This window comes from Mastigoproctus giganteus, chromosome 3 (assembly GCF_048544385.1).
Source record: "Mastigoproctus giganteus isolate SK-2022 chromosome 3, ASM4854438v1, whole genome shotgun sequence".
Classification (NCBI taxonomy): domain Eukaryota; kingdom Metazoa; phylum Arthropoda; class Arachnida; order Uropygi; family Thelyphonidae; genus Mastigoproctus; species Mastigoproctus giganteus.
Genome location: NC_143577.1, coordinates 56,197,465 through 56,225,406, shown reverse-complemented (window position 1 = coordinate 56,225,406; position 27,942 = coordinate 56,197,465). Strand labels below are relative to the sequence as shown.

The 27,942-nt window shown below is 37.0% G+C and overlaps 1 protein-coding gene across 1 annotated transcript in view; it reads left to right on the top strand.

Annotated features, from left to right (window-relative positions):
- The window catches only part of LOC150088026 (uncharacterized), a 276,978-nt gene that overhangs the window by 171,406 nt on the left and 77,630 nt on the right, over positions 1-27,942 (top strand). Inside the window, exons 16-17 of the mRNA XM_090369988.1 lie at positions 12,283-12,400; positions 23,687-23,837. Of these exons, the coding sequence (XP_090226114.1) occupies positions 12,283-12,400; positions 23,687-23,837 (269 nt within the window). The remainder of the gene's footprint in view (positions 1-12,282; positions 12,401-23,686; positions 23,838-27,942) is intronic.

The following is a 27,942-nucleotide window of genomic DNA, read 5'->3' as shown; positions in this document are numbered from 1 at the left end:
GAGCAGTATCCATTGATTACCACTCTCTGTCTTCTCCCCCTCAACCACCTCTTTATCCATAGCAGCAATTTGCCTCCAATGTCACACTGCTCCAATTTGTGTAGCAGTCTTCCATGTGCAACAGTATCAAAAGCCTTTCTAAGATCCAAGTATATAATATCAAAGTTATTCCCTGCATCCAGTTCTTTTGTGACTGCATCATAGTATCCAATCAAGTTGGTCAGGCAAGACTTCCCCTTAACAAAACCATGCTGTGTCTGAGCTATAACTGAAGTCTTGTCTAAATGATCCTGCAGTGCTTCTTTAACCAGTGCCTCCATTAATTTTCCTGGAACAGAAGTTAAGCTCACAGGTCTATAATTACTTGTGTCAGCTTTTGATCCTCCTTTGTGAATTGGGGTCACATTTGCACATTTCCAGTCTATGGGTACCTCCCCTGAGTCCAAGGAAGCTCTCATAATTATGGCTAAGGGTTTGCTTACTTCCTTTGCTGCCTCCTTTAATATAACTGGATAGATCCCATCCACCCCGGGTGCCTTTCTTGTGTTTATCTTCAACAGTTTCTCCTCCACTTTACTCCCAGTTATTTCAAGATTCTGTAGCTTACTGCTAGAGTTGAATACACCTCTGGCATTCCCCTCGCTGAATAACTCCTCATGTGTGAATGTCGATGCAAAATATTCATTTAGTTTGTTAGCTACCTGAGCAGGATCATCAACACTTGACCCATCAATATCGAGTGGACCAATCTGATTCATCCCCTTCCTTCTAGAGTTTACATAAGTAAAGAACTCTTTGCTGTTTTTCTTTGCATCCCTTGCCAAGGATTTCTCGTAATCTGCCTTCGCCTGCCTAACCTCCTTTGTAACTTGGTTGCATATCAACTTGTATCTATCATAGGCTTCTGTGTCATGTGTTAATTTGTATGTATCCCATGCATTTTTCTTCTCTGCCATATGCCTCATTAGTTCATCTGACATCCATTTTGGCCTTAACCTTGAACAATATTTCTTAGTTGGTATGTAAAGCCTAGTAGCTTCCATGATAAGTTCTTTGAATGCTTCCCATTTTGAATTTGCTGTTGGTAACATCATCAGTTGGTCCCACTGTATGGAATTTAAATACTGTCTCAGTCCATCGTAGTCGCCTTTACGGAAGCAATAACCCTTCCCTTTACCCCTAATGGTAGTTACCTCTTTGAGTAAATCCCACTTCAGCACACTGTGATCACTGCCACCTAGTGGTTCATTTATCTGCAGATTCTTAATGCATGAAGAATCACTGCTGATAATCAAATCAAGAGTATTACTCCCTCTAGTTGCCTCCCGAACATGCTGATGTAGAAAACAATCATCCAATAAATCCACAAAAGTCCTGCTAGTGTGTGAGTAACCAGCCCCCAAATTCCAGTCAATATCTGGGAAATTAAAATCTCCCATTATAAGACTCTCTGATTTACTGGCACACTCTATTTCCCTGTACAGTTCCTTATTATACTCATCAGAGTCATTAGGCCTATAGCACACTCCTACTCTCAATTTTGATCTCCCAATGTTTATGTCACACCAAACTGACTCCACACTGCACTGTCCAGCGATGTCGACTGGCTTCACTTCCTTGGTTTTTATGTGTTTCTTAACTAATAGCATAACCCCTCCTCCCTTCCTATCCTGTCTATCCTTTCTGTAGACGTTGTACTCCCCAAATTGCAGTTCTGCATCCCTTATATCTGTGTGACACTACGTCTCTGATATCCCAACAATATCTGCCTTTGATGTTTTGAGCAATACCTCAAATTCATCAAATTTATTTACTAAACTCCTAGCATTGGTGTACACGCAAGTATACCTGCACCTGTTTCTATTCTTAGCTACCCTAACACAACCCATGTGTTTACTTGTACTGCAATGGCTCCCAGCAGTCTCTGAAGTACCATGCATCTTGTTTTTCAGGCTTCTGCTCATTCTAATAGAAGCAGTGCAAGAATCTCTTTCACCTCTGCCAGTGGCTACTGTCAATCTATTGGTCTTTGTCTCCCCCCAATAGATCCCATCCACCCCAGGTGCTTTTCTTACGTTTAACTTCAACAATTTCTCTTCCACTTTGCTCTCAGTTATTACAAGATCATTAAGCACCCTGCTACAATTTGATAACCTTCTGCCATTTTCAAACCTTAATAATTCCTTATGTGTGAATGTAGATGCAAAATACTCATTCAGTTTGTTTGCTATCTGAGCAGGATCATCAACAGTCGAACCATTGATGTCAAGTGGACCAATCAGATTCATCCCCTTCCTTTTAGAGTTTATATAAGTAAAGAAATCCTTGCTGTTTTTCTTAGCATCTTTTGCCAAGGATTTCTCGTAATCTGCCTTCGCCTGCCTAACCTCCTTTGTAACTTGGGTACAGATCAACTTGTAGCTATCATAGGCTTCTGTGTCACGTGTTAATTTGTATGCATCCCATGCATTTTTCTTCTCTGTTATGAGTCTCATTAGTTTATTTGACAACCATTTAGGCATAAACCGTGAACAATATTTCTTAATAGGTATGAAACTTTTTGTAGCATCCACGATTAATTCCTTGAATGCTTCCCACTTAGAATTTACTGTTGGTAACATCATGAGTTGATTCCACTGTACAGAATTTAAAAACTGTTGGAGACCACTGTACTCGCCTTTACGGAAGCAAAAACCCTTTCCTTTACCCCTGATGGTAATTAAATCTTTAAGTAAATCCCACGTCAGTACACTGTGATCACTGCCACCTAGTGGTTCTTTTATCTGCAAATTCCTAATACATGAATGATCACTGCTGATAACCAGATCAAGAGTATTACTTTCTCTGGTTGCCTCTTGAACATGCTGCTACAGAAAACAATCATCCAATAAATCCAGAAATGTCTGACTAGTGTGTGAGTGCCCAACCCACAAGTTCCAGTCAATATCTGGGAAGTTGAAATCCCCCATTATAAGACATTCCGATTTACTAGCCCACTCTATTTCTCTGTACAATTGTTCATTGCACTCATTCGAGTCATTAGGCGTATAACACACTTCTACTCTTATTTTTGCTTTCGCAGTGCTTATGTCACACCAAACTGACTCAACAGTGCACTGTTCATCTATATTAACTGGATGCACTTCTTTTTATTTTATGTTTTTCTTAATTAACAGCATAACACCTCCTCCCTTCCTATCCTGTCTATCCTTTCTGTACACATTGTACTCCCAAAATTCCAGTTCGGCATTCCTTATATCAGTGTGACACCATGTCTCTGATATCCCAACAATATCTGCCTTTGATGTCTTGACCAACACTTCAAATTCATCAAATTTATTTACTATACTTCTAGCATTGGTATACATGCAAGCATACATGCTCCTACTCCTATTCTTTGTTACCCTAACACATCCCATATACCCACCCGTTCCACGATGACCGCCACCCGTCCCTGAAACCCCCAACACCCCACGCTCGAGGTCGCTACTTATTCTAATAGAAGTTGTGCAAGAATCACCTTCACCTCTGCCTACGGCCACTGTTAAACTATTAGTCCTTGTATCCCCCCAAGCTATCAGTTTTCCGACCCACCCAACACTGCCTCGATAGCATCAGCAAATATTCTTGCACCCTTTCTATTTAAGTGTATCCCATCCCTGTAGAAGCAGTCTCTCCTGTTAACAAGTACAGTCCAGGCTGAAAAAAATTCTATCCCTATTTCAGCAGTAGTGTGGAATACTGCATACAGGCTATTTAGCATACACTTATTGAAGTATATAATGCTTTAAAAGGGTTAAGTAAACTAAATGCTGATGGCATCTTTATTCTATTTCAGGCAACACACATAAGGAGACAGGCTTGGAAATATAATTTTAGGAAAGACATAAATCTGTTGGGAAGAGTACAGAGTAGATCAACAAAATTAGTTGGGGGTAGAAAAGGATATTCTTACCAAGAAAGACTGGAGTTCTGTAATGCATCTGGAAATTATACAGCTTCATGGTAGCCTTATACACTTATTGAAGTGTATAGGAACCTGAAGTGACATCAGACTCATCGAAGAAATCTGCTGGAATCAAACAGCCTGTAAGTGTTGAAGAGGGTGAAACTGATGGGATCAATATAAAAAGAGGGGTAAGGTAGGGTTGCATTCTCTCACCCATGCTATTTAGCATACACTTATTGAAGTATATAAGGCTTTAAAAGGGTTAAGTAAACTAAATGCCAATGGCATCTTTATTCTATTTCAGGCAACACACATAAAGAGACATAAATTGATTAAGGTAGTGGCAGAATAGTTGTGTAGAAATTCACATTCAGCCAGAGAGTAAATGATTGTTGGAAGGAACTTCCACCTAGCATTGCAGAAGTAGGTATTGAATAAATTTAAAGGTCTTGATAAATTATTAGAAGGAATGGGTAAATGAAGTGGGTATATATATAAAAAAAAAGTATACTAAAAGAGCAACATACCTACAGGAAGCTGTCTGCTTTCCAGAATGACAGTACAGAATAGGCCAAGTAGAGTTGTTATTTCTGCATTGTAAAATTTTAGTGCATTTGGCAACATAAGGCTATGTAAATAAATTGGAAACATATTGCTGTCTGTTGTAGCTTTGTTGTAAAAAAAGCAATGGAAAAACATTACAGAAGTTGTTAGAAAGGCATATTGTGTGCATATTTTGGGATGAAAATTGAAAATCAAGTTAAACCCTGGCCTCTTTACAAATTAGCATTAACATTAAGAGGTATATGATGCAAAAAAGCAAGCTTATACAGCATCAGCAAAAAAAAAAAAAAAAAACCATTTCACACATCCATTCAATCTAAAAGTTTGTTCAGTTCTTCCTTGAATTTATTTAAGCTATCAACTTCCACGATGGATGGAAGTTTGTTCCAGCAATCAACTATCTGATGGCTAAAGGCAAATTTCTGCTCATCTATTTTATGACTGTCTTTCTTCAATTTGAATTTATGTCCCTTCAGGTTTGTAATCTGAGCAAGAGGAAGAATCCCATCAGCATTGAGCCTGCTCAAACCATTCAAGGCCTTATGCACCTCACAAGTGCCTAGTTTCTAGATGCTGCGATTTGCAGAACTTAAGCCTTTCTGAAATTCTACAGTCTGAAGTAAAATATGCCCTCGGAGTGGCAAAGGCTGGCAAGACAGTTTGCCCAGATCAAATCCCCAATTGAAATAGTGATACTTCTAGATGAAGAAAATCTGAAAGATCTAACCAAAAATGTTCAATAAAATATATCTAAATGGAACACTACCTAACGATTGGTTGGGGTCCTCGTTCATCCCTCTTCCAAAGAACAACATCACCTCATGAAACGATTTTTGTCTTATTAGTTTGATGAGCCACATGTTGAAGCTGCTGCTACAGATAATCCAAAACAGGATTTACAAAAAAATGTGAATCAGCAATCTGACACTCAATTTGGATTCCGAAGCGGACTAGGCTCAAGAGAAGCTGTCCTAAGTATGAACATGTTCTTACAAAAATGTAGAGAACACCAGATGTTCATCTGCTTCATAGACTTTGAAAAGGCTTTCAATCTACTGGAATCAAACAGCCACTGTAAGCGTTGAAGAGGGTGAAACTGATGAGATCAATATAAAAAGAGTGGTAAGGCAGAGTTGCATTCTCTCCCTCATGCTATTTAACATCTATTCTGAAGTTATTTTCCAAAATGCATTGTGGGAAAGGAAAGAAGTAATTAAAATAAACCACCAAATACGGAGGATGCGGAAAGGTCAGGGAATGACCACTGCATATCCCAGAGCAATATGGCCTTAGTTGCTAATGCTCCTAAAAACCAAATAACAACAATTAAAATAAATGGTCAGCTGATGAATAACATATGATACTGCTATATTCGCAGAAAATATAGATGACCTTCAATTGCTTTTGGACTGTATTAAGAACAAATGTAATGATATGGGTTTAAGAAATCAATGTCAACAAGACCAAATACATGACTGTAAGTAAATCTCCAGTAAGCCAAGTCCTGCTATTACTGATTGGAGCTCCATTAGATAGTGACTCATTTTAAATACCTTGGTAGTTGGCTAAATGCTGATCTAGATATGGAAGCAGAAATAAAATCAAGAGTAGAGGTTGCAAGAAATGTCTTTACAAAATACAGAACAATGCTGTGTCACAAAGCTCTAGATCTGTTAGTCAGACTGAAATTTGTTAGATTCTATGTGTAGTCCTTACTATTATACGTAGTTGAAACTTGGATGCTGAAAACATTAAGTATGAACAAAATAGAGGCGTTCAAAATGTGGATCTACAGATGCATGCTAAAAATATCTTGGTTAGACAGAATCACCAACATTGGTCTTGAAAAGAGCAGGAAGAAAACGTGAATTATTGAGGTTAGTGAAGAGAAGGAAACTGCCTATCTGGGGACCCACCCTTAGAAATGAGAAATATAAATTGCTTCAAGTAATAATAGAGAGGAAAAGAGAGGAGTGGGGGAGGAGGAAACTTTCTTGGCTGAAAAACATCTGCAACTGGACTGGTGGATCAGGTGAGGATATTTTTCATCTCACCCAAGACAGAGAGAAGTACGGTGTGGTGAACGCCAACCTCCAATAGGAGACCGCATCAAAAGAAGAAGCTTTTCTTGGTAATTTTCCCACAGTTGTGTCGAACAGTTTGAGAAAACAGAGTTAAGGTAAAAAAAAGTGCCTGCTATATGTTATTTCTGTGATGTGGTGTGAAATGAGAAACCATGGAGTTGATTGCTATTTCTGCATGTCTAAATTGCAGGGCTGTAACACTAAATTAAAAAGGATATTTACTATCTGCTATAAGACCCATTGCACATGGACCTGATCTGCCTAAAATTCCTCCAACAGAAACACTCAATACAGTTTTATCATCAGATTCTGAACATAGTGTGTATGGTGATGAATCTCAGTGTGAAAATATATATGGACTACAAAAATTCACACAAAATGGGTGAAATGATTTGGTGAGAGATTTTGGTCTAACTTGGAAGGCAATTTCAGATACCAGGAGTATGATTTTCCCCATGAGTTATTCTGGGTTTTTCAGTATGCACAACATGCAATATCAGCTTGTGTACACATAATTGTACAGACATAATACGGCTTAAGATGTTGATACATTATAAAACCAACAACCACCTCCTATACTAGCCTGAATTCCATTCTGCTTCATAAGTGGTACATTTATGCTTCTACTCCAAATTGCGCACAAATGAATAGAACAACCGATGATGCAGTTTGCTTCTTTGCATCCTTTGGCCATTGCAACACTAATACTAATAAATGTTTTTGTTACCCAAACTGGATATTTCATGTGCTGCTTTTTTCTTTTTTTTTTTTTTACCTCTTCCTTCCAAAATAATCAATAATTTAAACACAAAGAAAACATAATTACTCCAGAATGACATGAGCCTAAACAATTAGCCAAGTTACTCATTTAGACTCATTACATTATTCCCCATTTTGGCACAAAGTTGCTAATCTAAGCCACCTGCCATCTGACAAGAGACCATTAGCATTAGTAGAGGCACACGATGCAAGAAAGCAAGCTTATGCAGAATCAGCCAAAAAAAACCCCTCCCATTTCCCCTCCATTCGTTCCAAATGCCTGTCCAGCTCAGCCTTAAATTTATTTAGGCTATCAACTTCCCACGACAAAAGATGGAAGTCTGTTCCACCAATCAACTATCCGTTGGCTAAAGGCAAACTTCTGCACATCTATCCTACATCTGTCTTTCCTCAATTTGAATTTATGCCCTCTCAGCTGATCATTCTGAGCAAGAAGAAGGATCCTATTAGCATTGAGCATGATGGGATGATCACCTCACCGGTGCCTAGTCTCCAGACACTGTAATTTGCAAAACTTAAGCCTTTTTTCGTAAGAGCAACCCTTTGTTCCATTCACTAATCTTGTTGCCCTTCTCTGTACTTGTTCCAACAGCTCCAACATCCTTCTTAAAATGAGGCCTCCAGACCAGTATACAGTACTCAAGGTGTGTCCTGACCATCGCCTTATACAAGAGGATAATCACCTCTTTATCCCTGCTAGAAAAAATCCTGTATATCATTGACAAGACACCATTGAGCTACTCTTACAGACCATCTGCACTGCTCGCAAAACTTCATATCTGCCTGCACAATTATCCCCAGATCCTTTTCGTTCTCTACTACTGTCAATGTAGTACCACAGAGTTGATACTTTACTCTGGGGTTACTGCTTCCCATATGTAGTACTTTACTTTTGTCAATGTTAAACTTCATTTGCCACTTCTTAGCCCATCTGCTCAACTTTTCTAGATCCTGTTGCAGCAGCAGCATACTGCCATTAGTGTCATTAACAACTCTGCCAACCTTCGTATCGTCTGCAAACTTGGACATTAAGCCTGATATACCATCATCAGTATCATTTATAAATACATAAAACAACAATGGACCCAACACTGAACCCTGAGGGACTCCACTAATAACATTAGTTCATGAAGAGCAGTGTTCATTGATTACCACTCTTTGTCTTCTCCCACTCAACCATTCCTTTATCCATAGCAGCAATATTCCTCCAATGCCACACTGCTCCAATTTGTGCAGCAGTCTTCCATGTGCAACAGTATCAAAAGCCTTTCTAAGATCCAAGTATATAATATCAAAGTTATTCCCTGCATCCAGTTGCTTTGTGACCACATCATAGTATCCAATCAAATTGGTCAGACAAGTCTTCCCCTTAACAAACCCATGCTGTGTTCGAGCTATAACTGAAGTCTTGTCTAGATGATCCTGCAGTGCTTCTTTAAGCAGTGCCTCCATTAATTTCCCTGGAACAGATGGTAGACCAGTGAGTCTTGAGACAGATTAATGATAGTCTCTTAATTTTTAATCGCAAAATATATAGAATATTCACTTCATTGGTGTTTTTATTCATATTACAAATGAAATTAGTAATTTTAGGTTGTGGAAAATATCATTTCTGAAGTGAGTTAAGCCCAAACTGTTTCTGTGAACAAAGCTTCCCCTTGACAGAAAAATGGAATTCGGAGTAATGTCCATTATCATATATCTGCAATTTTTCAATTTAAATTTTTTTCTGATATCCACAGGTCTGGAGGTAGTTGCAAAATGTATAAATTTCTACAAGAGATGCAGATTGTCTGTCGTTGAAAAGAGCGCATTCAACTTAATAATATTACCCCAAACTACCATCATTGTGATGGTAGTAATTTTACGTATAGAGTGATGACCTTTGGTATCCAGACAATTATCCAGAGATAATGTCTGGATACCAAAGGTCATCACTCTATATGTAAAATTCAGTATGCTTTTTCTTCATTTTTAATAAATGGTATATGCTGTTCAGTCAAAACATTATGACCACCTACTTAATAGTGGGTATGTCCTCTTGCTGGCAGTACACAGTGAGGAATGGCCTCTATAAAGCCTCTGAAAACTTTGCAGGCGGTATGTTGTACCAAGTTGCTGGGATTGCATTCTGTAGATGTGATAGTCTGTAGTGGTGGATTGAAACAGCCGTTCTCTCAATTCACATAAACCCAAAGATATTCTATGGGATTCATATCCAGTGAATTCAGCAGCCAAGTAGCACCTAGAAATCACCTTCATGTGTTCGGCAAACCACTCTTGAACAATACTGGCAGTATAGCAGGGTATGTTATCCTGCTGGAACCCACTGGTGCCATGTGGGAAGGCAGTCACCATGAAGGAGTGTACCTGATCAGCCACAGTGGATATGTAGTTTTCAGCATTCAGAGTGCAGTGTAGGGGTACAAGGGCCCAGAGACATCCCTCATACCAAAACACTGCTGTCATCTGCCTGTTTCTGTTGGACCAGGATGTTGGAGTGATGTTGCAGTTTGTCACCATACCCTCCTTCTACCACCCACATGGCATAGCAGGAGACATTTGTCAGAAAAGGCAACTTTTTCCATTCGCCATTGCCTCAATTATGCTGTTCAGGTGCATACTTCAGGCATCATTGACAATGGATGGCTGTAAGCATGGGTACCTTGACTGGGCACCTACTCCACTGGCCCATGTGGTGGAGATTTCATTGGTCTTGAAGACACCACTGTTCATCCCCTGCTTAAAGTCCAGGATCAGTTGTTCCACCATTTTCTGTCTATCGGCCTTGCAGAAGGCAGGACAGCATATATTCACTACAACCATCAATGAGGTGTGAGCACTTTCCATTGGCTTGGTGATGGCTGCTCTGTCCACTATCCATCCACTCTTGGAACACCTTAACTACAGCACTCCACAAACAAGATTTGCAGTTTTTGTAATACTTCCACCTTTCAACCAGTACCTAACAGTTATCAATTATTTGAAATTCATCAGATCATGTCCCTTGTCCATGTTAGCAAGTACTTTGTATGGACTGCATTCTGCAGGTCTGCAGTATCACATTTACTGGTTCTCACCATGACACACATGCCACTAGGTGGGGAAGGAATGTCTGATTGCTAAAACAAAGTGGTCATAATGTTTTTATCAGACACAGTGTGTGCGTGCCACCAGGTGGGGAAAGAATGTCTGATTGCTAAAACAAAGTAGTCATAATGTTTTGATCAGACTGTGTGTGTGAAGGATGTATCGTAACATGTGGAACCCACTTCAGGGATGGATTTAGGACCTAAAAACAAAAAAAGTTCATGTAAACATAGGTCTGATTTAACCTTGTTTCTGAGTTGCAGCCATTTTTGTGTTCCAGCAATTCTTTCCACAAACTGAGTTAGCATAGTTGGCTCTCAGACAGACATTTGGAACTTTTGAGTGCAGGAGATCTATGATGAGGCATTTGCAGGTTTGTATTCAGGCTCACAGTGATCATTTTGAGCATTTCCTGTAAACATAAGCAGATAGTTGCTGGAACACAAAAATGACTGTAACTCAGAAACAAGGCAAAATTAGACCTATGTTTACACAAACTTTTTTTTATTGTTCTTAGGTCCTAAATCTCTCTCTCTCTCTCTCTCTCTCTCTCTCTCTCTCTCTCTCTCTCTCTCTCTCTCTCTCTCTCTCTCTCTCTGTGTGTGTGTGTGTGTGTGTTGTGTGTGTGTAAATACATACATATATTAGCATAATGAAGTAGTTAAAAAATGGTACAAAATATAATAAGAAAATAAATATAAAGCTATCATTAGAGGCAGAAAAATGCACATTCCTCCACATGATGCCCAATGTATAACTGATATTAAATCAAAATTAATGCCAGTGGCATGGAAAAACTGTTGAGTGAAAAATAATAAATTAAACATAATAATCAACAGGGAAGGAAAAGAAAAGGTAAGACTAAAAATTGTAGCAGAAAATCTCCAAATAAATTTAGAAAATCCAATTCAAAATAATAAATCAATTTTAAAATTTAGAGCCAATTACATAAGAATTGTGGCACCCCCCCCTCGTAAGTTGCCAGTTCTGAATTAAATGAAATATCACAAATAGAGACTAAACTAACTACAATAAAATAAAATAAAACCGAAATAACAAAAATGGACTGACCATTATGCCCCATATCAACAGAGGACTACAAGGTTCAATAATGTTCCCTGACCTTGTGGTCAGCAATTCCCTGACCACAAGGTCAGGGAATCGCTAGACAAATCGTTGCAAAGGCGAACTGATCGAAGGATCAGATGCCACCCGATCCCCTAATCGAACCGCCAATGCAGAGAATTTGAATAGCGGTGGTCCTTATGCAGCAAAAAATAAAAATATAGAACAGACAGACTAGCACTCCAGCACAGAGCCACCCACTGACAATGTAAGCTTAACCAGTTTATATAGACAAATAAAATACTATAGATGCCGGTACAGGCACAGCATTAATTGTAGTTAGTTTAGTCTCTATTTGCGATATTTCACATAATTTGGAACTGGCACCTTACGAGGGGGATGCCACCAAATTCTTATGTAATTGGCTCTAAATTTTAAAATTGATTTATTATTTGAATTGGATTTTCCAAATTTATTTGGAAATTTTCTGTTACAATTTTTAGTCTTACCTTTTCTTTTCCTTCCCTGTTGATTAATCATTATGATAGTCTCTTAATTTATGTTTAATTTATTATTTTTTGCTCAACAGTTTTGCCATGCTACTGGCATTAATTTTGATTTAATATCAGTTATATATATATACAAATTTGTATATATATTAAAATTGTATTTATCCTTCTCCCTAGTTATTATAATAGTAGTTTGGAGAGAACTTTAATTGTCATCCCTTATATGGTTTTGTTTGTTCAGAATATCAATTTTACTCTTGGAGCTATGACAGTTGATCCGAAAAGCCTCTCGTATGATCCCAGTCCTCTTAAAGACTATTTAGCTGCACTTGGAGTTCCATATTTTTATGAAGAACAAGGTATGCATTTATGACAGAAATACCTGTACAAATAATGTATTTATTGAGAATATAGTAAATTGTAAGAAAGTTTTCAAAAAATATATTTCTCTTTTTCCACCCTTTCCAATAAATCATCATTATGTCACCATGGGTCCTCCTTGCCACTTGTCTGCCTAGATAGTATCCCCCCCCCATTTCTCTCTCTCTCCTTCTCATCCTCTACAGTCTTTAACTAAACTCCTCCTAAAATACAAGCATCAAAAAAATTAACTACCCTGTTAATTCTTCTGTTTCTTCTGTTAATTCTACTCCCTAACCTATGTAGGTTCAGCGTCACACAAAATTTTACAAGTTTTCTCAAATTAGGTTTCCACTTTTTTTTTTTTTTTTTTTTTTTGAGATTCTTGGACTGCAGGCTCTTTTCTCCTTTCTTTCTTACCAGGGTAGTTAATTTTTTTGATGCTTGTATTTTAGAAGGAGTTTAGTTAAAGACTGTAGAGGATGAGAAGGAGAGAGAGAAATGGGGGGGTACTATCTAGGCAGACAAGTGGCAAGGAGGACCCATGGTGACGTAATGATGATTTATTGAACAATTGATTATAAAGATAGGAGGTCATAATCCCATTGTGTGTGTAAGGCAATGATGAGACCACACTTGGAGTATTGTATCCAAGTTTGGAGACCACATCTAGCAAAAGATATCAAGCTTTTCATAAAAGTTTTGAAGATGAGTTATGCACTTTGTTAAATTGGCACTGATATGAGGAAAGACTTCTAATATATGTAGGCTATGGAGCTTGGCAACTAGGACCTTAGAGAGGGATCCCATTAAAGTTTATAAGATGCTGTGAGGAGATAGCACAGTGGCAAAAATGAAATTTTAATGGTTATAAATGATACTAGAACCAAGGGCATAAATTCAAATTACAAGGGAAAAGTTTAGATTGGTTTGTAGAAGATTTTCTTTTAGCCAGAAAGTTGTTAATTTCGCAAATAAGTTACCTCCATGGGTAGTTGAGGTTGACAACGTGGGGAAATTCAAAAAGGTAGTGGGATTGGCTTCTACATGGAAGGAAACACATAAATAGGGTTTTTAATATTATTGTTATTTTATTTTGTTGGTCCAGCAAAAGCCTAGCAGCTTCCTTGCCCTAGTATTGATTATTGGTATGGAAAATACAGTCGGTCCTCATATAATACGCGTTTACACTACACGAATTTGATCATACACGATTTATAAATAGGGGAACAATGTCACATATAAAACGAACCGAATTTGCTTATGCACAATTAGGCTTTGTGTTTACAAGAAATGTCAGTCAGGCACAGCGGAATCACAACAGCTAAATGCAACACTTACTGTGTTGTTTACTCAGTTGCTACTCGTGTGCTGCTTTGTTTGTGTGTATCAAACGTGCCTCCTCATTTTTGTTTTTTTTTATATTTTAATTGTGCTTTATTCCCTAAAAATGAGTAAAATACTTGAATGATATGAAAAGTAAGCATGCTGGTGAGGATACTGCAGGTTCAAAGAGAAAAAGAAAAGCGGCTAAGGTAAAGAAAGCCAACATGAGAACCATGGCAAACTATAGAAACTTGCCGGACAAACTGGTTTGCCACTACCCAGTTTCTCCCTGCATTCTCGGGAAAAACCAGATGGTGCGTGCTATTGGTAGGTAGTTGCAGTAGAAGTCAAGAACGATATATTGATTGACATGTCAGTGTGACAGATGAAGTTAGGAAACCTAACAATTAACAGTTAGGAAACCTAAATTCAGGAAAATAAAATTTTAGGACACCTAATTCATTTGCTAACTTAACCTTTAAGGTTAGGTTAGGAAATAACATAACCTAACTGCTGAGAACAATTAGAAAGAATGCAGAGAAAATAACAGCAACTTTTATAGCAGGAACAACTCAAAAAGTGTTCCAAGTGTCTTGATCTAATGTCTTTACATTAGATCAAGACACAATTGGAAGAGATGGAACGTCTGTTATTTGTTTGGATGGAAGATCAAACAAAGAAGAGATCAGGAACAAGTTTGCTTACGATAAAAGCAAAAGCATTAGCAATATTTTATTACGTAAAAATCATAATAATACACTTACATATTTTATTATGATTATTTATTGCTTTTGATAATGTTTTGGTTACAAATGTGTGTTCAATCTTGGGTGGTTGGCACCTTATCCTATTTTTCCCATAAGGCCTGTTATTTGCATTGCATGATTTTGCATTGTATGAGGGTTTCTAGGAACACAACTACTGTGTTATACAAGGACCGACTGTACTAATAATTACTAAATACTACCAGCATGCATATGCATACATGAATAGCATAATTTCTTAACAGCCCAATATACAGTGCTGTGTATGTCAGCTGTAGTTTTGCCTGCTTCATCTTGTATCATCATTCACAAATCCTGCAATGCTATATGGTGTATTGAGTGTGCAATTTATCTTTCAGATATCTCCATGCAAAAAACATCTAGGTGAGTGAGGTCTGGTGACCATGCAGTATTAAAAAGCATTTTTCCTTGCATCTTCCTCTGAAACAATAAATATAAAAAGCTTACAGTAGAAGTCAGAAAGCTAACCAGAAAATCTGATGAGATGACTGGGAAAAATTAGTTAAATCCTTAGAACATGATATCACGGGCCCACAGAGAAGAGGTTTCAAAATTTTTAAGAAATTACAACTAGACACAAATGATCAAATAAAAACCAACTCCATTTCTCAAGCAGAATGGAAGAAACATTATTCCAAACTATGGTATAGTCCTGGAACTAGGGAATGGGAAGATGAATCTGTGGTAACCAAAAGTAGAGAAATATAACAATGGATGAATTAGATTTAATACTACAAAAATCAAAAATGGCACATTACAGAAAAATAAAATTATTTAACATCATGTGGCATAAGCAGCAGTTACCCAAAGATTGGGAAACAGGAATAGTAATCAATTTACACAAAAAAGGCTACAGAAATAACCCTAACAACTACAGAGAAATAACACTGCTATCAACTTCATCAAGGCTATACTCTAATATACTAAAGAATAAACTTCATAAATATAGTGAACAATTTTTAGAAGAACAACAATGTGGGTTCAGAAAAGGAAGAAGTACATTAGAAGCCATTTTCATATTACAACAAATTTTGGAGAAAAGAAGAGAATTTAACCTATCAACATTTCTGCTGCTTATTGATTATGAAAAAGCATATGACAATGTAAACCGAGAAAAACTTGGGCTGATTTTGCATGAAGAAAATATCTCAACCCAACTCTGGAAAGCGATAAAAAGCTATATAAAACTCAAAAGTTTGCATAAAATACTCTAATGGCCAACTATTACACCCAATTAACACCAATAAAGGAGTCAAACAAGGATGTGGACTATCACCAAATTTGTTTTATATTTACATCAATAAAATTATTAAATAATGGAAACACAGTTAACAACAGAATATAATTGAACAGGAATAAAATTCAAACTATATTATAAGCTGACGGTCAAGTTGTATTTGCAAAATTGGAAAATGAACTAGATAGCAGTTAATGAACTGAATAAAATAAGCAAAAAGTATGCGATGAAGATCTCCACCTAAAAAACAAAATCAATGGGATTATGTGGAAAGAATATATAAAGAGTCAAAATAATAGAACAAATATCAGATTTAACCAATTTGGTAAATTTAATATCAAATGAAAGGAAAGACATTCACACTAAACTACAAAAATATAATAAAATGAATGGAATGATTAAACGCCACTTCGGAAAACAAATTATTGGAGACAACGGAAACAAAATTGTGATTGCACAACGTCACTTCAAAATCAGCCTTCTTCTACAGTTATGAGACTTGGGTGATAAATAAGAAAGATGCACAAAAAAACTAGAAGCAGCACAAATTAGATTATTATGACCATTATTAGGCTTTACAAGGCTAGACCATCAAAGAAATTCAAATATTCATGAGAAATTAAAAGTAGATAATATAGTAAATGACATAAAACAGTATTAGAAAAAATGGATCAATCACATAGAAAGAATGAACCCAAACCAAATCCCAAAATTAGCATTTAACTACAAAGTGACAGGCAAGAGAGATATGGGGCAACTAAGACAATGATGGTGAGATCAAGATTACCTCCAAGCAGGGCTGGATATGTATTTAAGGTACGATTGAGTGGTTCTCCCGAACAGGGCACCAAAATTTAGGGAGTGCAAAATTCACTGATTTGCTGTAAATTTCAAGTCGGAGAGGGCGCACCAAAAAAACTCTTGCACGGGGTGCTTATAGACCTGGAGCCACTTCTGCCTCCAAGAGCTACAATGGAACAGATCTTAAAAGACCTAAGCCAGACCAAATTCATGATGATGATTTTCCTTGCAGCTTATCCATTAAGGAAATTTGCCATCCAGATAGGCACAGACATTGAAATGAAAATGTGGAGGTGCACTATGCTGTTGAAAGTACACTAATATATTCAGAAACATTTCTTATTGCAGGAACTTCATCATTCATTAACAATTCAAGATAACTGCCAAGTAACAATATCATTAAATTTGTAAGGTACAATTTTCCCACAAGAGGTGAGTTGCAGCTACACACACATCCCTGGCAGGTCCTCTTTCTTTGGGTGTGGTGAGGAAGTTTGCTGACACAAATAAAACAAGTAAAACATATTATTACTTTAATCACACTGGAGCTTGTTGCTCTTATTTAATGTTTGTTTTTCTATAGAAGCTTGTGGTTGTGGGTCAATTTGCATGTTGTATAGGCTGTAAAAGGACTCTCCAGACAAATTACTGCCTACCTGACATCTCTCTCTTTTTTTTACATCTCTTTTTTTTTTTTACCCTCTGAATAATTCACAAGGAAATCCTTTTCCTGTTTTATCAGGTAACTATAGCCTCAAATAAAGAGAATTTTAGAAATTCCTCCAGTTGCTAATGGAAACCCAAAGCTCTCCAGATAATTTCAGACAGTGATGTATTTTGCAATACTGCCATGGAAGACATGGCACTAGCCCAATAAACAGTTGTAATAATTCAAATGACCATTTAATTTGAATGTTGCTTCATTTGACTATATGATTGCATCCTGAAAATCACCAGCCACATTGTTCTTCTGACAGTACCATTTGCAGAATTATGCATCTATATTGATTAGAATTGTCTTCCTGAATCAGCTGAGGTATAAAAAATTTGAACTTTCTCCTTTGAGATTTTCGTAATGCTCAACTGACTCGAGTGCAGTTCTGAGGAACAATTTTTGTTGACTTTGGTGAAGACCTTAAGCATTTTTAATGGCCTGGATTTTTCGTGACTTCATGATTTCTTTTCCCCTCTCGGCTTTCCTTAGTAACATTGTGAATCATTCCATGTTCTTCCAATGGAGGAAGGTTATTGTTAAATGCATAGATACCTTTGTATCCATATTGACATTCCCATACACACTGAATTGCTTTAATATTTTGATGCTACCAATGTCAAAATGCACTCCCTTTTTTTCAAATGTTTTTTTTTTTTATATTTTATGATGGCTGTGCTTGGACGACTCAACTGTTCCTACTGCATAAATGATTGATCCCGGCATGCATTGCCTCAGACGCTTACTGATGATCCATGCAATGAATGGATGACAATTTGTAGCAATCTCATAATGGCATCTAGCCAGGTGGGAAGGAGCAGCAGTGCGTAGCACACGCTTCTTGATTAGACCGGGGTTCGAGCCCGTCACCACCAAATACGGAGGATGCGGAAAGGTCAGGGAATGATCACCGCATATCCCGGAGCAATATGGCCTTAAAACCAAATAACAAACAATAACAATAATGGCATCTGATAATGACTCATTGTTTCTAAAGTCCATCATTGCTGGGAACAAGACTTGCTGTTTTTTCTATGACCCACAAACAGTGTGAATCATTGATTTGGCAGAAAGAGGTTTAAAAGGAAAATGATGTTAGCATTTTTTAACCATTATGGTACTGTACACAATGAATTCATTCCTCAAGGTGCTGCTGGGAATAAGGAAAGGTAACTACAGGTATTGCACTAGCTATGAGAGGTATTCAAATTGTATTCAACAAAAGCATGCAGAATAGTGGGCAGGAAAAGATTAGAAGTTGTTGCACAATAACAACACACCCACCACATGTTATTCAACAAGAGATCTCCAAACAAAATATTGTCATGTTTGCACATCTCCAGTACTCACCTGACCTCTCATCTTGCCATTTTTTTCCCTGAAAATGAAAATATTTACTAAGCTGACACTTGCACAATGAAGAGTAGGCTATTGATGCAACTAAAGATGCTACCCCAGTCAGTATAGTTCCAGAACTGCTATCAGAAATTGTACCAATGGTGGCAAAAGTGCATTACTGACAAAGGAGAAAATTTGAGAGTGGCTGCATCTTGGTTTAGTTACATTTAATGTGTGTCCAAGAATTTTTTTGATTGTAATATGTATTTTTGCATGACGAAATGAAAGTATAAGAAGAGGAAAGAATGGGCTAAACATACATTTATGTGTGTTTAGGTGATTTGCTATGTAATTAATATCTTTTTATTCTATCAAAGAATTGTCTTGCATTATTAACTAAATGTTAATCACTCCTTAAAATATTACTTTGATGAATGGTGCAAGAAAGCTATTATAAAACCTCTCCTAACTGAAAAGAACTGTTGGAATAACATTGTTTATCATATTGCTAACTTATATCAAGGAAATTTTAAAATTTATTTTATTTTTAAAATTGAATTAACCAAAGGTCTAGTAGATGGAGTTATAGCTTTAATTCACACCAAGAAAAAGCCATTGTATTCATTGATATGCTGAGTCACATAAAAATATAACTGACTTTTGATTATGATTGTAAGGAATTTCAAGCTTCATTTAAAATATGGCTTTTGTTGAAGATAACAAAATAAGTGAAAATACATTACTGAAAATAATTTGTACATTAGTGAAAATAATTTTAATTAATAAATGACAAATTAAATTAATATAGTTTTAATGTAATTTAAATTAAATTCATCCTTAATTTGAAAGCAACAGTTAGTTTAATGACAGTAGTATCTACGTTTTTGAACCTACTTTGGGTTCTGTTAACAAGCCATTTCAAACACAAGTATGACTGCTATCAAACAAAGGCATAAGTCAACTAATAATAAATGACAATTTTAGAAACAAGTCTGTTATAACAACAAAATAAATGTTTTACAATTTGTAGAACCACTGCTGGAAGGCTAGTCACCCAAAATATTTATTTTATTTTAATATTATTATTGTCTTTGTCTTTCTTCCAATTATGGGTTTCTTTCCTGTCCTGTGATGGGTATTGGTACCAAGTTCATGGGGTGGTTGTTATGTCCAGTTAATATTATTGGCTGAGGAAGTATTAGTAATAGAAAAAGATACAAGAAGGAAAGCTTATAAAGCATTAACCAAAAAAAAAAAAAACTACCCACCCTCCAAGAATTTGTCTAGTTCTTCCTTGAATTTATTCAAACGACCCACTTCCACAAAGATCAGAAGTTGATCAGATCTCCTTGCAGGTGCCTAGTCTCCAGAAACTGTAATTTGCAGAATGGAGGCCTTCCTGAGTAAGAAAGGGTAACATTTAGCCTCAGACTTCCATGAGCTGTCCTGGCAGCCTGCCTGCAGTGCTCAGAGAACTTCATATCTGACTGCACAATTACCATCAGGTCCTTTTCATGTCCATTACCCTAAGTGTAGTACCACAGAGTTGGTATGTTACTCTGGGATTACTGCTACCCATATGCAGTACTTTGCATTTGTCAATGTTAAATTATATATTTTTTTTGCTTTATCCTTATTTTTACCTCAATAATTTTCATATCATTGACACTGCATTGGGACTACCTTGCCCATACTGTGAAAGAATGTGCTAAGGGGCTCACATCTAGTGAGTATGGGCTTGGCACACCTAGGGTCCTGAGCTGGATATCATCATTCTTCTCTTTCTTGGTGATTCCCTTCTCTCTCTCTCTCTCTCTCTCATGGTAATTCAGAATTTTTTTTTTTTTTTTTTGGCTGGGGCAACATAAGCCTCAGACTTCCTTGCACCATATGGTTAATAATAATAATAATTTTTTTTTTAAACTGTATTTGTCATTTCTCAGCCCATCTACTTAATTTTTCTAGATCTTGTCATAGCAGCATATTTTCATTACTGTCAGTAACCTCCCTGTTAACCTTTTATTATCTGCTAACTAGGACATTAAACTTGATGTATACCATCATCAATATTATTAATAAATACAGAAAACAACAATGGATCCAGCACTGGATCCTGTGGAATTCCACTAATAAGTTCACACTAGTTAGTACACAAAGAGGTGTGCCACTGATAACCACTCTGTCTTCTTCCACTCAGCCATCGTTTTATCCATAGCATTTACTTGCCCTTAATACTACATTGCTTCAGTTTGTACAGCAATCTTTTATGCGCAACAGTATCAAAAGCCTTCCCGAAATCCAGGCATATGATATGATAGCATTCAGTTTCTTTGTTCCTGCATCATAGTAATCAGTCAGATTGGTGAGGCAAGACCACCCTTTAACAAATCCATGCTGTGACTGCAATATAATTACATTCTTGTATAGGTGGTCCTGCATTACTTATATAACCAATGACTCCATTATTCTTCCTGGAACAGATGTTAAGCTAATAATAGGTCTATAATTACCCATGTCACCCTTTGATGATTCCCTTTGTGAATTGGGATACATTTGCACATCTCCAGCCCATTGGAACTTCCCCTTGGGATGCTCTCAGAATTATGGCTAAGGGTTTGGTTGCTTCCTTTGCTATAATTGGATAGATCCCATCCACTCTGGGTGCTTTTCTTATGTTTAGCTTCAACAATATTTCTTCCACTTTCCTTTCAGTTATTACAAAATCATTTAGCTGCTTGTTAGAGTTTCATAAACTTTTGACATCCCTTTCCCAAAAGGGATGTCAAAATGTGTAAATATGTGTAAATGTAGATGCTAAATACCTATTCAGTTTGTCAGCAACCTGAGCAAGGTCATTAACAATTAAACCATCAAAGTAGCAAAGAAGTCTTTACTACTGCTTTTTGCATTCTTTTCCAGACACTTATAATCTACCTTAGGTTGCCTAAATATATGTGTGATAGATGTGCGGAAATTTGCCTTTGGCCAGCGGGTGGTTGGTTGGTGGAACCGACTTCCGTCACTTTTTGTTGAAGTTGATAGCCTAAACAAATTTAAGGCTCAACTGGACAGGTATTTCGAACGAACGGAGGGGTGAAATGGGAGTGGTGTGTTTTTTTTTTTTTTTTTTTGGCTGATGCTGAATAAGCTTGCTTTCTTGCATCATATGCCTCTACTAATGCTAATGCTAAATTCCTTAGTGACTGGATTGCAGACTAGTTTATATCTACCATAGGCTTTTGTATCATCTGATAATTTATATGCATACCATGCATTTTTCTCATCTGCCACAAGTCTCATCAGTTCATCCAACATCTATTTAGGGCTAAGCCTTGAATAGTGTTTCTTGGTATGAAAAGTCTAGTAGCTTCAATGGCTATTTCCCCAAATGCTTCCCATTTAGAATTTGCAGTTTGTAACACCATCAGTTGGTCCCACTGCATAGAACTTAAAAGCTGTCTAGGACACTGTGATCACCATTACAAAAGGAATAGTCTTTTTCTTTACCCTTGACAGTAGTAGTTATGTCTTTAAGTAAATTTCACATAATTACACTATGATTACTGCCACCTGGTGGGTCTTTTTCCTGCAGGTCTTTAATGCAGGAGGACGCATTACTGATAACCAGATCAAGAGTACTTCTTCCTCTTGTTGCCTCTCTAACATGCTGGTGTGTGAATGGCCAAGTCACAAATTGTAGTCTACATCTGGAAAGTTAAAATCCCCATTATAAGACATTCTGATTTACTGACCCACTCTGTTTCTTTGTATAGTTGTTTGATATACTCATCACAGTCAAGTTTCTGACTATCCTACAGGTGTTGAGGATCGTGATTTTCTAGTGTTCTTTGTAGATGTTCTCTGGGAGGGCCACTGCTGCTAAGCTCTTATGCAGCTTTTTGGCACCATGCCGGTGGTTGACACTGTGATTGGATTGGTCATTGCTTGCTGCATATACCACATCACTCTAACATATTCACATCTGACGTCTTCTATAATGTCTGTGTACTTCCTGATCTTTTCCTGTTAGGTGTTCTGGAGGTTGCTGGCATTGGGCACCATTGTGTCGATCAGGTAGGTAGCCATTTTCTTCTTGTTGATAAGGGTTATGTTTAGTCTGTTGTGCAGGATCGTCTTGTTCATTATTATGGCATGATTCCAATAGTTTGCGAGTAGGGGTCTCTAGTACAGCCTGAGGTTTGTACTTGTGATACAGTACACTTTCTTGTCAAATAGTATTTTTGCACTAGCTTCTGATGTATTATCCTGGCAACCTGGTCATGTCTGTGAGTGTATTCAGTCTGGGTGATCACCTTGCATTCCATGGTGATGTGCTGATTGTTTCTGGAGCCAGTATCATCTGTCACTCTGAGGTTCCTGGGTGATGTATTTCCTCTAGTTCCTGGTGTTAATTACCATCTTGGATGGCGAGCATAAATCCTTTGGTATCAGAGAAGAGCCTCTCATTTGTGAGCCATGTGTTGGAAGCCATCTTATATATGTTGTCTTGATGGAGGTCATTGTAGTGTCTGTCTGTGTGAGTGGAGCCTCTTTGTTAAAGTTGAGGTGTGTGTGCGCCATTTGTCTATCTTCCTTATGGCTTGGTAGATTTCTGCTGTGTTTTCATGGAAGTAACCCATAGGTTCTTAATCACTTTCCTCTCTTATTCATTGAAACCAGTCAAACCCCTTCCTCCTTTCTGGGCTACAGGGCTACAGTCAGTCTCTCAGTAGCTGACTTTGGGTGTAGTGTTGGTCCAATCTGTGATCCCAAAGGAGTTTTTTACTGGGGACTGCATATGTGTTTATGACTCTGACCATGTTCCTACCATATTATTTTTATTATTTTTTTGTTTTTATTATTTTTTTGTAATTTAGATACAAAAATTATCATTTGTTTGTATCTGAATAAGCTGATTTTCCTATTGTATAATAATACATTCTGAATTTCACAATTAATATCGTGATTTATGCAAACAGAAAATGAAAAATTTAATTTAAACTAAAAAATGGAATATACATTTAAACTAAAAATACTATATTTATTGTATAAGGAGTAAAATCTCTCTCTCTTTCTCCCCCGATAGGTATTCTGCAACAGGCTGCTTCTTTGCCTGAGTGTAAATCTATTTGCAGCTTTTGTAGTCGCATGAAGAGAGGACGGATCTATGCATGTGCACAAAGGGAAGATTACAATGTGGTAGCATTAGGACAACATTTAGATGATCTTGCAGAGAGGTAACTTACTGCCATTGTATGTTTACCGTTAAAATATATCTAATTATTAAATGATTTAATTTTATATATATAATAGATATACAGGGTGTTTCAGTTAAACGTTTCAGAACTTCTAAGAGGGGTAGGGTACATCCTGACAACTCGAAATCATATAGCAATATGGGGTCGGAAATGCTTTCCTGAAGCGGTGTTGTACACAGAAGCACCATAAAGAAAAGAGACCGTAAGTGAGAAATCGTTTTAATAATACATGAAAAGAAGCAAAAGGTACATGGATTAAAGTAAGTGTTCGAAGTTTCTTCCACGGGCTACAATGCATGCCTCACATCTCCAACGCATGGACATTCGAACATTCTGGAATACTCCAGGCAAATTTCGAATTTCTTCGGCAGCTACTGCGATTCTTGCAACCAGCTCCTCAGCATTGTCAACAGGGGTGTCATAAACTAGCGATTTCATATGACCGTGAAAATTCCTTCACAAGGGAAGGAATTTTCAACACGCATAACGACCATATCTGGGCGGTCGAGAACCCGCATGCAATACGACGTCGTGCAGCACAGATTCGATTTTCGGTCAATGTATGGGCCGGTATTATGGGAGATCACCTCATCAGACCTTACCTGTTACCGTGTCGTCTAACCGGACCTATCTACTTGATCTTTCTGCAGCAAGTATTGCCACAACTTTTGAGAGATGAACAGATTTCTGCATCGACGCAACAGACAATGTGGTTCCAACACAATGGAGCCCCTGTCCATTATAGCGGAGATGTTCATAACTACCTGGATGTCACATTTGGTCAACAGTGGATCGGACGTGGTGGTCCCGTGCGTTGACCTGCTCGGTCACCCGACCTATCATGTCTTGATTTTTATTTCTGGGGTCATATGAAATCGCTAGTTTATGACACCCCTGTTGACAATGCTGAGGAGCTGGTTGCAAGAATCGCAGTAGCTGCCGAAGAAATTCGAAATTTGCCTGGAGTATTCCAGAATGTTCGGATGTCCATGCGTCGGAGATGTGAGGCGTGCATTGTAGCCCGTGGAAGAAACTTCGAACACTTACTTTAATCCATGTACCTTTTGCTTCTTTTCATGTATTATTAAAACGATTTCTCACTTACGGTCTCTTTTCTTTATGGTGCTTCTGTGTACAACACCGCTTCAGGAAAGCATTTCCGACCCCACATTGCTATATGATTTCGATTTATATGTTATATAAATCTTATGTTTTTCACAGAATTTCGTTAAACAAAGCCAGTGACAGTACTTAATGAAGTTTTATATCATTGATTCCAGATATCCACATGCATTCCCATATTTTCAACATAACCCCCCCCCCCCCCCCCCCAAGTCAATTTGCTGAGATGATTTGCAGTTTTTAAAGTGGATGACATGGTGCATTTTCTGCCAATATCTGAAATGTTAACTATTCTTTCTTGCAGTTCATTTCTTAGTTTTGTATGTTGCACTCTTTCCATTGTCCTCCAACCCCACTTACAGGAAGAAATCAGGTTTGGGGAGAATCCCCATCTTTCATGAAATGAAGGGATCACATGACGTTTGCCCTTTGGAACATGTTGTAGATCATTGGAATAAATTACCTGCCAAGGTGGCTGAAGTGGAGAATTTGACAAAGTACAAAGCAGAATTGGATAGTTACTTTTTGGTGATGGGAAAATATACAAATGGTTAGATTTATTTATATATATATTTTTAAATCTCTGCTTCTGGGCCAAACTGCAGAATTATTTCACTAAAAAGGTTTTGATAGTTTTTAAAGTAAAATTCAATAAAACAATAATAAAATTCAGTAAATAATGACTGCTAGGTAAAACTTTATTAAATATAATGATAAACAAATGTTTCTAAATTAAACAAATGTGGTTATATCTCAAGACTATCATAGAAATAACACTAATTATACCAGTGAACTAAATGCATAAATAAATGCTACGTTCAGATTATACTTGGCAAGATGGAATTTAATTTGTACGTTGGGTATCTTGGAGGTAAATATAAGAATATGAAAATAAGAATACAAAATATATACTACCAGAAGCATTTTGAATAAGGGTATGTTATTTATCTACCTAAAAGTTTCTAAAAACAGCAGTAGGTTATAAACAAGATGTGACCACATTGGGACAAAATGCATGTCAACAGGAATAAGAGAAGATGGGAAGGGAGAAGAAGAATAGGTAGTGAAGATGATTGTATTAATAAAATTAAGGGTTGGAGTGGGCAGTATTGCAGAATTCGAGTCAGTCTGACCTTTATCAGCACTATTGATGGATGAATGAATATATGATTTCTGACCTTCATTAATAGTATTATATATAATTTTTGAATATGCTTTAAGCCATTTCCTGTGAGTAAAGTTATATGAGATACCTGAGATCTCAACATTACCAGGATTAGTATAGTATCGGTCTTCTTAAAAATACTGAGCCAGAACTGTCTTCAAAGTTGGCCTGGTGGACAGCAATCTAGCCAGTCTTGTCCATGAGATTTTTTTTTTTAATTCACCAATGTATTCTGCCCCACAGTTCAGCAGAAGATACAATTGGTTGAGGGGACCATTAAAAAATTTGAATTTTTATAGCCTAAGATTATGTCCACTAGTTCTTGGTAGGATGTGCATATCTTCCCTACTATCTAGACAAGCAGTGAGATTTACAGAATTTTGTGAAAATTTATGGCAATAAGTTGCAAAATATTATTTCTAAAATTGTCTCCTAAAAGGCTTTTGTAGCAGTATAGTATATATGCACATTTGGCTTTTATATTCTCAACCATTACTTGGACTGAACATGCAACAGAAATAAGTTTGAACTATCATTTCATCTGGTAATGCTTGTTGATTGACAAATTCACAGCACCACATTATTTGTATGTATTCTCATTCCTTACAGTCTGATTTAGTTTCCTACATTGACTGTAATTGTTGAAAGCATTAAAAAGAAGCATAAAATTAGAAGAAAAACCCATGATTTGGAGTTTTGAATTCTCATTTATCCTCTAATTATCATCTTTTAGTTTATTGGACTAAAAGGTCATTTAAAATTGCAAATCATGGGTTTTGCTTAGATAGTTGTACATGTTTACAGATAAAGTGACAGATAAACATTCGGTAAACTCAACTGAATGAATCTGTTGATCAGTCTACTGATCAACAGATCAGCAGACTGTGCTGTCAGAAAATTTCATGTATACACTCTTTGAAGAATGGTGCAGTGATGTCTGCTAAAATCTCTTCCAGTATTCCAAAGTCTATACTATGGTTTTTGTCACAGATGTACCAACTTCCATGGTTACATTATGTATTTATACATGTTTTTCCTCCAAATTTCAGTTAGAATAAAAAATAATAATAAAATAATAATAATAATAATAATTAACAGTCTGAGAATGGAAATAAAACTGTTATATGATGGTGGTTGGATTAGTAGTAGTAGTAATGGCAAACGATGCAAGCTTATATATAGCATAAGCAAAAAAAAAAAAAAATTTTTCCATTTGCACTCTCCAAGAATTTGTCTTGTTCTCCCTTGAATTTATTTAACCTATATACTTTCACAACAGATGGAAGCCTTTTCCAACGATGAACCTTCCACTGGCTAAAGGCAAACACAAATCTATCCTGCAACCATCCTTCCTCAATTTAAATTTATGGCCCATGTATAATCTCAGCAAGTGGAAGGTTGCCATTAACAGTCAGCTTATTCAATCCATTCAAGGATTTAAACACCTCAGTCAGATCTCTCTGCAGGTGCCCAGTCTCGAGACCCTGCAATTTGCCTTTCTAGGTAAGAGCACCTTTTTGTTCCCTTTACCAGTCTGGTTGCCCTTCTCTGCACCTGTTCCAGCAGATCTACGTCTTTTCTAAAGTAAGGCCTCCAGACCTGTATACAGTATTCGGGATTAGATATTGAAGACAGATTGCAGGAAGACTGTACAATTGAAAGTTATTTATGCAGAATGGCATCCACTTAAAAGTCACTAATATTATACACTTTATTGTCTAAGTATTGTATTGTCAATGAGGTCACTTCAGTTCCGCAAATTACAGCGTCTGGAAACTAGGCACCTGCAAAGATTGA